The sequence below is a fragment of the Lynx canadensis genome, chromosome E1 (assembly GCF_007474595.2).
Source record: "Lynx canadensis isolate LIC74 chromosome E1, mLynCan4.pri.v2, whole genome shotgun sequence".
In the NCBI taxonomy this organism is placed as follows: domain Eukaryota; kingdom Metazoa; phylum Chordata; class Mammalia; order Carnivora; family Felidae; genus Lynx; species Lynx canadensis.
Genome location: NC_044316.2, coordinates 56,253,472 through 56,266,623, shown reverse-complemented (window position 1 = coordinate 56,266,623; position 13,152 = coordinate 56,253,472). Strand labels below are relative to the sequence as shown.

Here is a 13,152-nt window from a genome sequence, read left to right as displayed (position 1 = left end):
AGATGAGGCCGTTCTCCTAGCTCAGCGCCCACACACAGTCGGGACTTGCACAGGGCCACTGGACCCAGAGGACGCCCCCGCCAGCACGTCCCCTCCCTGAGACAGGCTCCCCGCCTGGCTCACCTCTGAGGAAGGCTGGCGGCCCGACCCCCCTGCCCGTCTTCAGCGAGGCGGTCCAGCACGAGCCATGTCGCTGCTGTAAGGCAGGCCCGTGGGTCCACCCACCTGCGGTGCTCGGGGGTGGCAGGCGGCAGAGGGGGCTGGGTGACCTCTCCAGGGAAGGAGCCCTACAGCCCACGTGACCCCAGCCTCCACCCCGACAGGCAGAGAGCGGTGGCACCCCGGAGGGAAGGTCTGCCAGGCCAGAGGAGGGGCTCCCTTGGTTTGGCCAGCAGCCTGACCGTGTGCCGGAACCAGAGGGAGCCTGGGCGGGCTCCACAGGCGTGACGAGTCTGCAGGCTGACCTCACTGTCCGGCCTCGCCCCCGGGGGGACCAGACTGGCCCTCGCCGGCGGCCTTGAAGCACCTTCCATCGCCCAGGCGCCCACACCCACCTGCCTCTTGCAAATACCCACCCCACCCCCCAGCTCCAAGAGTGGCACCCACCACACCCCCAAGAGCAGAACCTGTGCCCAGTGCTGCCGGCCAAATCCGCCGAAACCCCAGGGCAACGCTCGCAGGGAGGGGAAACTGAGGCTCAGGCTCGGCCGCTTCCCCGGTGCTTCCAACGGCAGCATTACACCACGTGGGCTCTCTCAAAGGCCCGCCCCCTGTGGACCCCGACTTCCCCCGCCTGCCTCTCCCCGCCACCCCCCCTCTATCCCCCAGCCCAGGTCTGACGCTCAGCCCAGCCCCGCGGGGAAGCCAATGACAGAGACACTTCTGCTACCCCGTGCGTGCATGTTTGCTCTCCTCCTCACGACGAGGACAGTGGGCGTGCCCGGTCCCGTGCTCTGGATGCAGACAGCACCAGGCCAGTGCCGCGGGTGGCAGCGGGACCCCCAAGAGGGCCGCCCCTCGCAGCTGCAGAACAGACACCGGCCAAATCCCAGACCCGGCTCCTCCAGCCCACGTGAGCGACCCCACCTCCACGCGGCTCGCGGCGCCCGCCTCCCGCCGCAAAGGTGCGACCTGCAGGGAGGTGGCGTTCACGGAGGCCTCGAGTCTTGCTGGAAAGCAGGGTGCGCCATCACTCAAGAGGTCCACGGGCATTAATTAGGGACAGGTCTGCACCCGTCACCAAGCAACGGGCCTCGTCCTTCTGGGAGGAAAGGTGCACCTGGACCCAGCCGTCGAGGGTGTCCGGGCTCCCAGGCTGGTCCACACAGTCCCATCTCCCTGCCCCCAGCCCCCCCCCCCCACACCAGCCCGCTCTCCTGGGCCCAGAGCCTCCAGGGCGCGCCTGGGAGGGTCCTCCACCCGACAGGCATCCGGCGAGGCATCCGGAAGGGTGGACACAACCTGTAGGCGACAGAACACAGCTGTGGGACCAGAGCACCTAGGTTCTGGGCCGCACCGAGTTTCAGCAAACATGAAGCACTCTCAGGATTCCTCTACCGCATGCAAATACGGTTGCAGCAAACAGCGCTGAGGAAAACAGGCCAGCAGCTGGCACTCGGAAGGGCTTTGTTACACAAAGGCCGGAGCCGTAACAGCCTTCACGATAACAGATTTGGCCCCGCTCTCACTCGAGAACGGCCTGTCCAACTGCTCCGTCCACCGACCCGGAGCGAGATCGGGGACGGAGCCGCCCCTCCTGTCCCCCCCCCCGATCGCTTGGGGCGCTGAGGTCACCTCCAGGCCTACTTTCACAGGGGGGAGGGTGAATAGGGAACAAAACTCTCTAAAAAAAAAAAAAAATCACAAGAGCAAAACACAGAATCCTTTTCTTGCCCCTATATGGGGTCCTCCAGAGAACTCTGAGTTCACCCTTCAAAAAGGAAAGGCCAGGGTGGGAGGTGCACGCCCACGAAGGGCACTGCCGCCCCCTCAGTGCCCGGGGCAGACGCGAACCTGACACACACATCCACGACAGAAGACGGGCTGAATCCCCACCTCACCTCCACCAGGTGACAGAGCCAAAGAGAGAAGGGTGCTGCTGCCCAGGGCAGGGGGCAGACGTGCCCTGGACACGGGGCATCCGCAGATCCGCACACCCGGCACACCCACCCGGGGCAGCTCTCTGCCTGCCCCGGACACCCGCCCGGCACCCCACAACGGGAGCCTTCCCCTCTGCCCTGGCCTAGACGGCTCACTAGCTCCAAACTCCCAAAGACACCGACGAGGGCCCTCTGGCCGCCCCGCAGGATTCCAGCCTGCTAGGACCGAAAACCACGGCCAGCATCACCACGGCTCCCGACCGGCCGGGCTCTGGCGGCGGCCCCTGGAGCTTCTGTTCTTCGGCAGTGAGCACGTGCCTGGCGACCTGCCCTCTCCGACGGCCCCAGAACTATCAGGGCGCAGTGACTGCTGCGGGGCCGGCGGTGCCCTCCCCACCCCCCTCGTCCTACCTTGCAGAAACCCAGACGGCACGTGGGCAGCCCCACGGACACACACCGGCGCTCCCCCGGCTCTACGCGGCTGCCTCCCTCCCCAGGACCGTCCGAACTCCCGGCGGGCACGCCTGGCCCTCCGATCCGCTCCAAAGGGCCCCTTCTCGTGCCCCGTTCTCCAATGGGTCGGCTCATTCCGGCCTCCCCCACTTGTGCTTTGCCGCCCGGGACCCAAATGCTCTTCTCCTTCCTTGCGCAAATGAATTCCGACTTTCGCCCAAGGTCTGCCTCCTCCACAGCGACCTTTCTCAGCCGGGGCTCTGCCAGATTGTATCACTCACTGCAGCTCTGGGTCTTCCACGGTCTTCCTCCGCCGGCTCCTGGCCCACGTCCATCCACCCCAGGCCCAGTCGCCAACGCCCACTCCACTCCAAGCTCCGGGGGCACTTAGGGAGGCCATTCCGGTCCCCGAGCTGGGCGAGAACAGCCCTAGCACACGCTTCCACTCACTCGGAAGCCGGGAGGGCTCTAACACCGACTCCTGTGCCTTTGGGGCACTTTCGACTGCCCAGAGCACACAGCAGGGGGACCGGTGCACGCACGGAACCACACGGAACCGGAGAGTCCCTAAGAGCGAAAACTCTCCCCCTGGAATCACAACACCGCCAACTGTCGCAGCAGGCTGGTCTCAATGAGGCCATTGTCTCCGACCAAATGAGAGGGTCAAGAAGCCGCCTGGGAGGCAGCACAGAGGCGGCCCGCATCTCCAGATGGGGCAGGTCGGGGTCAGGATGGAGTTACACGTGGGCACCCCGAGGCAGAAGTGCTGTAACAGCTGTAGGACCACACCACCCCCAAGTCTCCGCCTCCCCATCCGGCCTCGGGGCTACGGTGGAACCCTGCTGTGCCCCCAGAAATCCCAGCCCGCCTGGCCAGGCCGTTTTCATCTCAGGATCTCGCAAGCCAACCCAACTCCCACAGGCCACCAGGCGAATGTACACACAGCGCGGGGCCTGAAGGGGGCAGCCTTCTCCAGACGGGGCGGGTTCTGCCACCAGGACACTTAGGAGATGAAACGCCCTAAGTGCCACAGTGGGAGTCCCAAGGCAGCGGCTGCAGGAGAGCTACGCTCTGGGCAAGCAGACGTGGGGAGACCCCAGTATGAGCACGGCTACCCGAAATGTCCAAACAGCAGGGTATAAGCCATCATGGCTCCGCTGAACCGGAACTCCCCTAGTTCCCCCGGTGCTCAGCGCCAGAATCACAAGAGTGTTCCCACTACAGAGTCAGCCAACAGCGGGCGCGTCCTCCGCAAGGGTGTGCCGGCCGCTAGACCCCAAACCCTCTTGTCTCCTGACACCCCTGCTCAAGCCAGCCCAGACCCAATCCCGAATCACAGCCGCTAGGGCTCTGCTCGGGATCCAGCCAGACTCTGGTCCCCAGGAGCGCGCCCGCAGACGCGGCTGACCCCGGGTGGAACATGAGTACTGCAGAGCCCCGGACACTCAGATGCCAGCCCTGGCCCTGCCCCCCGGTGGCTGGACGACCTCCAGGCTCGGCCTGGCACCCGGACGTCCAAAACTCCTTCCAGCCTAGCCTCCCCAAGGCCGGGCCCACCGGAGGACTCGGCCGGAGGCCGCCGGGAGCCCCTTCGAGGGGCGTGGGCTCCAGGTCCCAGCAGAGGTAGGCCCGCCCCTCAGAAATCCGGCCCCAGGAGCGCCGAAGACTATTGTGTGAGCTTCCCTCCCGACCGCTTTATTTACTCCCCAGGACGCAGGACGCAGAGCCACAGGCAGTCACGAGGACGCACGAAGGCGCGCGCGAGCGCGCGCGCGCGCGCGCACACACACACACAACACACACACACACACACACACACACACACACACACACACACACGGTCGGAGCTGGGAAGCCCCGCGCCCTCGGAGGGCAAAGCCCCCTAAGTCTCGGCATACTCTGTAAACCCCGAAGGGGGGAGGGGACCAAAAGGCGCTCCCTACCGGCACGCAGGCCCCAACTCCCCAGTAGGCGGAAGGGGGGGGTGTCCCCAGGCCTGGATGGGGGCCCCAGGGGCGCCCCCCTCTAGACCCCGCCGGCCCGGGCCGTGTCCGCTCGGCGGCCTCCCCCAGCCGGAATTCGACTCGGTCGGGCCCCCCGAAGCTGGTGTGGGGGAGGGCGGCGGCGCCCGGGGCAGGACGCAGGGGCGGGGGACGGGCTCCCCGACCCGCCGCGGGGCCGCGGGGGCCCGAAGGCCGACGGGGGAGCGCCGGAGGGAGGGGACCGAGTGACCCCCGAGAGGGAGCCGCGCGCCCGGGCCGGTGCCGCGGGCGCCCCTCGAGCCCTCGAGGGGGCTGTCGCCGCTCGGGCAGATACAATAAAAGGAAGGAAGCGGGGAGGCAGCGCGGGGCCCGCCGAGGCGCGCGGTCCCCCGAACCGGGTCCTCCACGTAGGCGACGAGGGCGCGGGACCGGGGAGGGCGGGGGGGGGGGGGGGCGGCGGCAGGGCGCCCCCTCTGGGGTCCCGCCGGCCCCTCCGCGCGCCCGGCACCCACCTTCGAAGTCCGAAATGATCCCGTCCAGCTGCGCGTTGACCGCGGGGTCGGACATGGTGGCTCGCGCGGAGGGCGGCGGCGAGGAAGCGCCCCGGAGGCCCGGGCCCTGCGCCCGCGCTCCCGCCGAGCAGAGCTGGCCGCCCGCGCCCCTCGGCCCCCGGGCTCGGCTGAATGAATGGGGGAGGCGGGCGGGCGCCGGGCCTCGGCTCCCCGCGCCCCCGCCCCGCCCCGCCCCCGCCGCCCGGGCGGATCAGGTTCCCGCACCCGGCCCGGCCTCCGCGGCTCGCACTGGCTGCTCCGCCCGCCCGTCAAGGCCTGGGGCTGGGGTGGGGGTGGTGGAGGGCTGGGGCCCGAGCGGCCGCCGCGGGGACAGGCCGAGTCCTGGGCGCGCGACCCGGCGCCCCGCTCCGCCCCGCCTGGCCCCGCGCCCCGGGACGGCGACCGACGCGGCCCGGCCCCTCCCCCCCGGACGCCCCGCCGCGGCCAGATGTGGGCGGATGTGGGGGCCGGGCGGCGGCGCGGGGGCGGCGCCGAGGGGGGGAAGAGATTCCTCCCCTTCCCTGGGGCGCAGGGTTCCTCCTGCGGGAGGTTTTATTTACGCAGCCAAACAAAGTTCACCGCCGCCCGCCGCCGCCGCCGCCGCCGCCGCCTTCCCGCGCTCAGCGCCTGCAAGGGTTAAGCGCCGGAGCTGGCGGGCCGCGGGACCCCCGCCTGTTGGCCCGGAGCCGCGGGGCGAGGGGCGAGCGCGGGAGTCACGTGGCCAGGCGAGAGGTCCGGCCCTCCGGCTACTCCCCACCCCCACCCGACCACCCCCGGGGTGACAGAAAAGGTGCCAGTCTACCGGGGGCGTGGGGCAGGGAAGAAGGAGCGCCCGGGCCACAACGGCCAGGGACGTGTGCCCACCACCCCACCCCCCCGCCTCCACACTAAGGGCCTGCTTGGTGGCCCAGCGTAGACCCCGGTCTTCCCCCTGGTAAGGCGGAGATATTTCACAGGATCTGAAGGAAGGGGTTCCGGAATGGGAGGCAAGGGGTCTCCCCGTCTCCTCTGGACCTCGGGCGGGGCCTTGCCCTCCAGGACACAACTTCTGCACTTCCCCATCCATTCCCGAACGCCGATTAAATGCGCAGGCAGGTCCTCCAGGAGGCTGGGGACAACACGAGGGGTTGGAACTTGAGAAGCAACACGACAGAGCCCCCGAGACCAGGACGGGCCCTCCAGGTCTGGCACCTACAGCGGAGGGGACCTCCCTTCCACTGCCCTGGCTGGTTGGTTGGGCGCTCCTGTCCACCCTCCCCCTTGTTATCTTAGACCCAGAACCTCTGTCCCAAGTCAGGCCGGGTGGCACTACACCCTCCAGGCTGGCCACCGTCCCCTCCGTGTGGCATCTGAGCGCCCGAGAGCTCATCCTGGGTCTCAGGTTGGTGACTGCCACTCCTCTCCCAGCCCCTACACCCCTGGTTCTGAAAGATCCGCTGAGGCCCGCCTGCCACCCCAGTGCTTCCCCACCTCTTTGAGAGAACACGCCAGGTTCAGGGGGGCCTTTATCAAAGAGATGAAATCAAGTCCTTTCTTTTTAAAGAAAAGCGGTCACTCCCTCCCTCATGCTTTGGATATTTTGAACTATTTTCAACCAAGTGAGTTTGTGGATGTGGAAGTGCAAAACCACAGACATTTCGGAGGCGCAGGCCCCGTCATCTGCCTGGGAGCCCGGGGTTCAAAACCGGAGTCACCAGCGGCATTAATGGCCCCCGGATGGTTCCCACGCCAGCCCTGGCCGCTTCCAACCCTCTGGGCCACCTGTCCGTCCCGCGTCTGGGAGTGGGGGTCCCCCACCCGTGAGGCACGGGCTAAGCACACGGGCCCCTGGAAAGACGCCGGTCCACAGCGTTACTGGCCAGCGTTTTTATAAAAAGCACCTGGCGAGCACAGACACACCCACGTGATTGTTCTCCCGGAGAGCTGGCATCCAGTACCACCAGACTGGCACAGGGGCGGCTTCTTGGGCATTATTCATTTCCACTCGCAGCGGAGCCGAGCAGGCTTAGGCTTATCTCCTCGAGGAGCCCGGCCAGGGTGTCCGCCTCACCCAAACGCTCCCCTGTGGGAACGCAGAGGACAATGGCAGGAGGGAAGCGACCTCCGCGGCCAGAAAGCGCCCCACGGCGGCACGGCCGAGCTCGGGAGCCCATCCGGGCCGCCCCCCCCCCCCCCCGCCTTCGCTTAAACGCTGGGGCTACCGTTGCCAAACCCTGACACCTCCAGGTGAGGAGATTCCCCACACTCCCTCCAGCAACCCAACCCAGCGCTTGGCCACACTCCCAGCCAGGAAGTTCACCCTTGTATCTAACCAGCTGCTCTAATTGTACATCGTTTAGTGCCTCCTTTTTTCTGTCCTCGGAGGAGATGGGAAACAGCTGGGCGCCACCCTTCCCATAATAAGCACCTTCTCCAAACTCGAAGATAATCCGGCCCGCTGCTGGGCCTTCTCTTTCTCAGCTTGGATCATCCATCTGGCCCTGTCTCAGCCCTGCCTGTGATCACCTCTGATCTCTGTGTCCAGCCTGTAGCTCCAGGACTTGAGGAGGCCTGATGCTTATGGGGAGGTGAGGGGCCCCCAGCCCCCTCCTCGGGGCAGAACGGTCCAGGCCAGGGGCAGGACGGGCAATCCTGGCGGGGACGCTGGGCAGAGAAAGGTGGCAGCAGCAGAGAGAGGACGGTGAGATGAAAGGTGGCAAGAAAAACAGAACTGTAAGGCCTCGGCGTTCCGTCACGGCGCACTCTTCTAAGACCACGGGAGAAGGCAAGACTGTCTGTAGGCCTGGCCCGAGGGGAAGGTGTGACCAGAGGGACAGCGGAGGGTCCACCCACCTCACGGGTCCCCCATGAGACCCTATAGTGGGTGCTCTGAAAACACACGCCCACCTGAACCTCGGAATGGGACCTGATCCGGCACGCGCATCTCTGCTGATATAATTAAGGGGAGGATCTCGAGATAGGACCACCCTGGGTTAGGCTGGCCCCTAAATCCAATGACAAGTGTCCTCATGAGAGACCAAAAAGGAGGAGATGCAGAGAAGGCCATGGCAAGTCAGAGGCAGAGCCCAGAGAGATGTGGCCACAAGCCAGGGAACACTTGGGACCCGGGAGGCTAGAAGAGGCAAGGAAGGCGTCTTCCCTCAGAGGGAGCAAGGCTCTGCTGACACCTTGGCTTCCAGCTTCTGGCCTCCAGAACGTTAGAGATAACGTTTCTGCTGTGTTAAGCTCCTCGCGTGTGGTCCTTTATAATGGTGGCCCCCAGACACTCTACGGACATTGACCCCATCGACGCCTCCCCAAGAGATCTACAGACCGCAAAACCTGCTGTAGGTCAGGAACGCTGCCGGGCAGGTGGCAGTCCTCGGGGGACTGGGGGGGGGGGGGCTGGGGACATGTGGGACAGCAAGCAGCAAGTTTTAGTAAGAACACCTGGGGGCCAGGGATGGGCAAGAAAGGTGTGAAACGAAGTCCAGTTCAGGCCTTTCTGGAAATGGGAAGAGAAACCCCACAGGTCAGGCCCCGGTGGGATGAGCCTTGGGAAAAAGAGAGAGGAAATCGATGGGAGGAAACAGCCGTTTGGCTCGAAGTCAGTATCCATGACCCCGGGCTCCGTGTGGGGATCGGGGAGCAGAGGGAGGACAGTGGCTTTGTGCCTGCCCGCCCGCCCCGGGCCTTTGGACAGGACACCCTGTTAAGTGGACCATCTGTTTCCTCATAGACCAGGGCGAAGGCCCATGGTCTCAGCTCTGCCTGGGCCTGGAGCACAGTAGGGCCTCCCCGAGCTCCAGAGCCTTGGACCCATCGGCTGCCGGACCTTCCACAGCTCCCAAGTTCCCTCAGGCCGCCATCTTTGTAAATGGTTGCACCATCCACCTAGCGGCTCAGGCCGAGTGTCCGGGCATCGCCCTCGGGTCCTCTGTTGCCCTCACCCCCACATCCAGGCCATCAGTGAGTTTCCACCTCCAAGATATCTGCAGGCCAGGCTGCCTCTAACCTCAAGTGCCCCCAACACGGGCGGAGCAACCCTAATGTTTAACAACCTGCCCGCATTTAACACCGCATAGCATTTCCTAGTACAGATAAGGCAAGTTGTGGACTTCCAGAACACAGAGGATAGAGTAAAATGTAATAAAATACTTAGGAAGTGTGGGTGCTATATATGCGTTACCTTCGTCTTTGAGGCGATTACTTGTCAGTAATTCCTATTATATAAGTCTAACGGATGATTTCATCATGCAACTTGTTCCTAACGGGGGCATTTTGTTACGGTGCTAAAATACACATAACATAAAATTCATCATTTTAACCACTTTTTTTTAATGTTTACTTTTGAGAGAGAGAGAGAGAGAGAGAGAGATGGGGGGGAGAGGGGGAAGGGACAGAGAGAGAGGGCTCTGAGCCGGCTCCGAGCTGTCAGCACAGAGCCCGATGCGGGGCTCAAACTCACCAACCGCGAGATCGTGACCTGAGCCAAAATCGGACGCTCAACCGACCGAACCACCCGGGCGTCCCTTAAACCACTTTTAGGAGCACTAAAGCACATCACGCTGTTGTAGACCCGTCAACACCAACCACCCCCACAACTGCTGTCGTCGTCCCAGGCCGAAACTCTTATTTCCGTTAAACCATAACCCCCCGTTTTCCCCTCTGCGCCCCCAGCCTATGGCAGTCACCGTCTTGCTTTCTGTCCCCGTGAATGTGGCTACTCTAGGGAAAGTCCTACACGTGAAACCTTAGTGTATTTGTCCTTTGTGCCTGGCTTATTTCACTGAGCGCAATGTCCTCAAGGCCCATCCACGTTATCGTCTGTCAGGATTTCCTTCCTTTTTAAGGCCAATGTTCCATTGTAGGTACATTCACACCACACTGTGTTTATCCAGTCATCCATCAGTGGACGTCTGGGCGGCTCCCACCTTTCTGGGCTGCTGTGAATAACGCCGCACAGAACGTGGGTTGTGCACCTATCTCTTTGAGTTCCTCTTTAATGCTTCTGCGTATTTACCCCGAAGTGAAATTGCCAGATCATACGGTAATTCCGGGTAATTTAATTTTAAGCAGTCAGTTACATCTATTTTTTGTTTTGTATCTTCCATAAGATATTAAGTTCTGTTTTTTACGTGATACGTGATTAAGTTTCCAATAACGGCTGCGTCGCACGACCAGCTCACGAAATAGCTCAGAACGTAAGAGTTGGCTGTCCCCCCACTGTCGCTCTCCGCCCTGCATTCCTGTGGAGCCTCCTGACCCACCTGCTGGCTTCCGTTCTTGCTTCCCTCCATCCAGATCCCAAGGAGGCTTTAAGATCAGATGACGTCACCTCCCATGGCCTTGTTCACACTTAGAAACAAGTGCAAACTCCTTCCCTGGGTTGCCAAGGTCCCACACGCCCTATCCGCCCTGCCTACTCCTTGGCCTCCACACTGCCTTCTGCCCCAGGACATTTGCCTTAGCTGTTCTGCCCGGAGAGCATCCCCTAGGTCTCCCCGCCCAGGTCTCCCCCACTGCTGGTTCCCTGTCTGTCATTTCTGTCTTAAATATCAGAACCACTATCCCAGGGTCCCCCCAGGGGACCGCCTGACAAAGCTGCTTCCCTGCCTCCAGGCATACAACCGGGGACTCCCCGAGAATGCATCCAATCCCTTTGGAATGGCAAAGTTCAGTCTCCTTCGCGGGACGGCAGGGTCGCGGTGACTCCTCACAGGGAGTCAGCCCACAGCGGGGCACATTCAGAAGTCACTCGGCCACCGTGCAGACCTCCCCAGCTCGGCGGTCAGGATGACAGGCAGGGCGCCGTCTGCACCCGGCCCGAGGCTCTGGGACCCCATCTCCCTTCCCACCGCCCCGCGACCCCGACGGCGGCCACGCTTCGGGCCGCGGAGTCTCTGAGGCTGCCCGCTTTGGAATCTTCCCATGAAGCCTGTCTGTGGGTACGGCTGACATTTAATCAGTGCGTAGGTTACACAACACCCTTACACCATCTGCCCGGCTGCTTAAATGCAACCAGAAGGTTTCACTTCAAAGGGGAATGCCGTTTTCTTAGCACATGATTAATCTGTTCCCCAGACTCCCCAGTTATCGCCCCGGCCTGCTTTGTTCAGAAAATTTACAGCGAACCCTGACCACGGCAGCCTGGGCCTTATCTCTGAGGCAGGGAGCTTTCTAAACAAAGTAGGACTCTTCTAAATTCAGGCTTTCGAGTCACCGGAGGGAGCGGCTGGTCTGCAGGCCCCGGGCAAGCTCTCAGGCCTCCCGCCCCAGCCCCGCTGACAGGTGCTCCCGCGTCCAGCCTCTGGCTCGGCCCGCGGCCCCGCCGTTTTCAGTTTCACTTGTAAATTTTACTGCAGTGACACGAAAAACCACTGGGACCACGGGAGCCAAGGAAGGGGCAGCGGCCGCTCGCACGGAGGGACAGGAGACTCGTGGGAAACCATGACCCTCCAAGGCGACTCCTCGCCGGCCGAACCCTAGCTTGTGGCTCAGGCACGTCACTTATTCCTCGGCCCACCCGATGGGCTTGCGGTTGGCAAACCCAGGCGTCCGGGCCCCCGCCGTGGGCTTGGTGAGTTAGCGCCCAGATAGGAAGCGGGAGGAGGAAGACGGCGATGGATGTTTTAGTCCTGAGTGCTCCCTCTTTACACGGTCCGTTGCTCCCCAACTTGCTAGCAGCCGTCTGCGGTCAGAGGTTCGGAGACGGGCTGGGGCACACGGCATCCCTCGCGCCCCGGCTGATGCGGAGGCACCCCCTTGCCCTCCCGGTGGCTCCAGAGTCACACAAGGGGCCTCGAAGGAGTGGCCGGCCTGGTACCAACCCAGCCTCGAAGCAGCAAGCGGCTGTCCACCCGGGGCTGCCAGGACACCTGGCTGGGCCACACACACCCGGGAGGACAGGCCGTCCCCTCGGCGTCCCGACCTCCTCGCCGCTTTTCTCAAGCAGGCACCCTGCTCTGCGGGCTAGGCGGCCGGAGGCGGCGTGGGGACAAGGGCTGAGTCACCGGCCTGCCCGAGCTCCACGTCAGCAGGAACAACAGAATCTGAGCGGGATCTGAGCTGAGAAGAAAGAACAACAGGCCCTCTGCGGCCCAACTTATTTTTAAAGTCGCCGCCGTGACCGAGGTGACGTCGTCCCCAGGGAGCCGCCCGTCCGCCTACCGCCGTGGACTACGGCCACATGCCCTGACAGTGTCCCCGTCCGCTGCCCCGGAGACGGCCAGCAGGTGGGAGGAAAGCGCGCTGAGGTTCGGAGAGGTGGCCGTCAGCACAGGAAGGGCAGGAAAGGGGGAGCCTTCCTCCCTGCGCCCTCCTTTCTGAGGGTCTCCGGGGCACATGCGGCGTGCACAGCTCTTGCTGGGATCCCCCTTCCGTGCCCGCCCCCTAAACGCCCATGCGCCCACCTCCGGTGACGGGCAGCTCAGTGCCTCTCGGCTGCCTCCTCTATCTTCGTCCAGTTGGGGCTGCTTAAAAAAGAGATGGCCGTAGAAATTTCGAGAAAGGGGCTGAGACGCCGGCCCCCCAGGAGGGGGCTCCCAGGGGGACATCAGCTCTCATGCGTCCCTGGCAAAGGTAGAAACCTGACTGCAGAAGCTTGCAAGGGAAAGATCAGGGCTTGCTCTGGGACCTGGAAGAGAACTGGCTTTCCATCAAACGGTCACCGTGGGGAAACGTCCCCAGAAGCCAGCCTGTAAGCCCAGGGCTGCAAAGCCGGAGGCGGCTCCAGAACTCCCCCCAGGGGGTAAGCCCAGGGTCAGGGCGAGAGGGGAGAAGGCTGGGCGCCTCCTCCACGGTCCGTAGCAGGCGGCTGTGGGCTCAGCAGGGAAGCCACGCGTATCTCGGGACAGACTCTTGAACCGGCAGGTCCCCAGCCCCGGCCTCTCCCATGTCGCTGCCGCCTCCTTGCTTCCACTGAGCATCTCGGACCACGTGTCGCCTTCCCTGCACCTCCACGGGAGGACGGCGAAGAAAAGGAGGAGACAGCCAGCTCCCGAAGGAGACACCCGAGCACGTCTGGCGGACGAAGGGACCGGCGTCAGTAGCCAAAAGGTGCACGGGGCTCCCTGCGGGCTGGGTTTT

At 63.8% G+C, this 13,152-nt stretch overlaps 1 protein-coding gene across 4 annotated transcripts in view; it reads right to left on the bottom strand.

The window, feature by feature from the left end:
* Positions 1-13,152, bottom strand: part of SEPTIN9 (septin 9) — a 149,093-nt gene that overhangs the window by 85,600 nt on the left and 50,341 nt on the right. Inside the window, exon 1 of one of the 4 annotated variants that reach the window (XM_030295747.1) lies at positions 5,047-5,139. The exons of 2 other annotated variants lie outside the window; for them this stretch is intronic. In XM_030295747.1, coding sequence (XP_030151607.1) covers positions 5,047-5,101 — 55 coding nt within the window. In that variant the 5' untranslated portion in view covers positions 5,102-5,139. Of the gene's footprint in view, positions 1-2,599; positions 2,703-5,046; positions 5,140-13,152 lie in introns of those variants that run through there. One more of the 4 variants, XM_030295745.1, reaches the window with a different exon arrangement.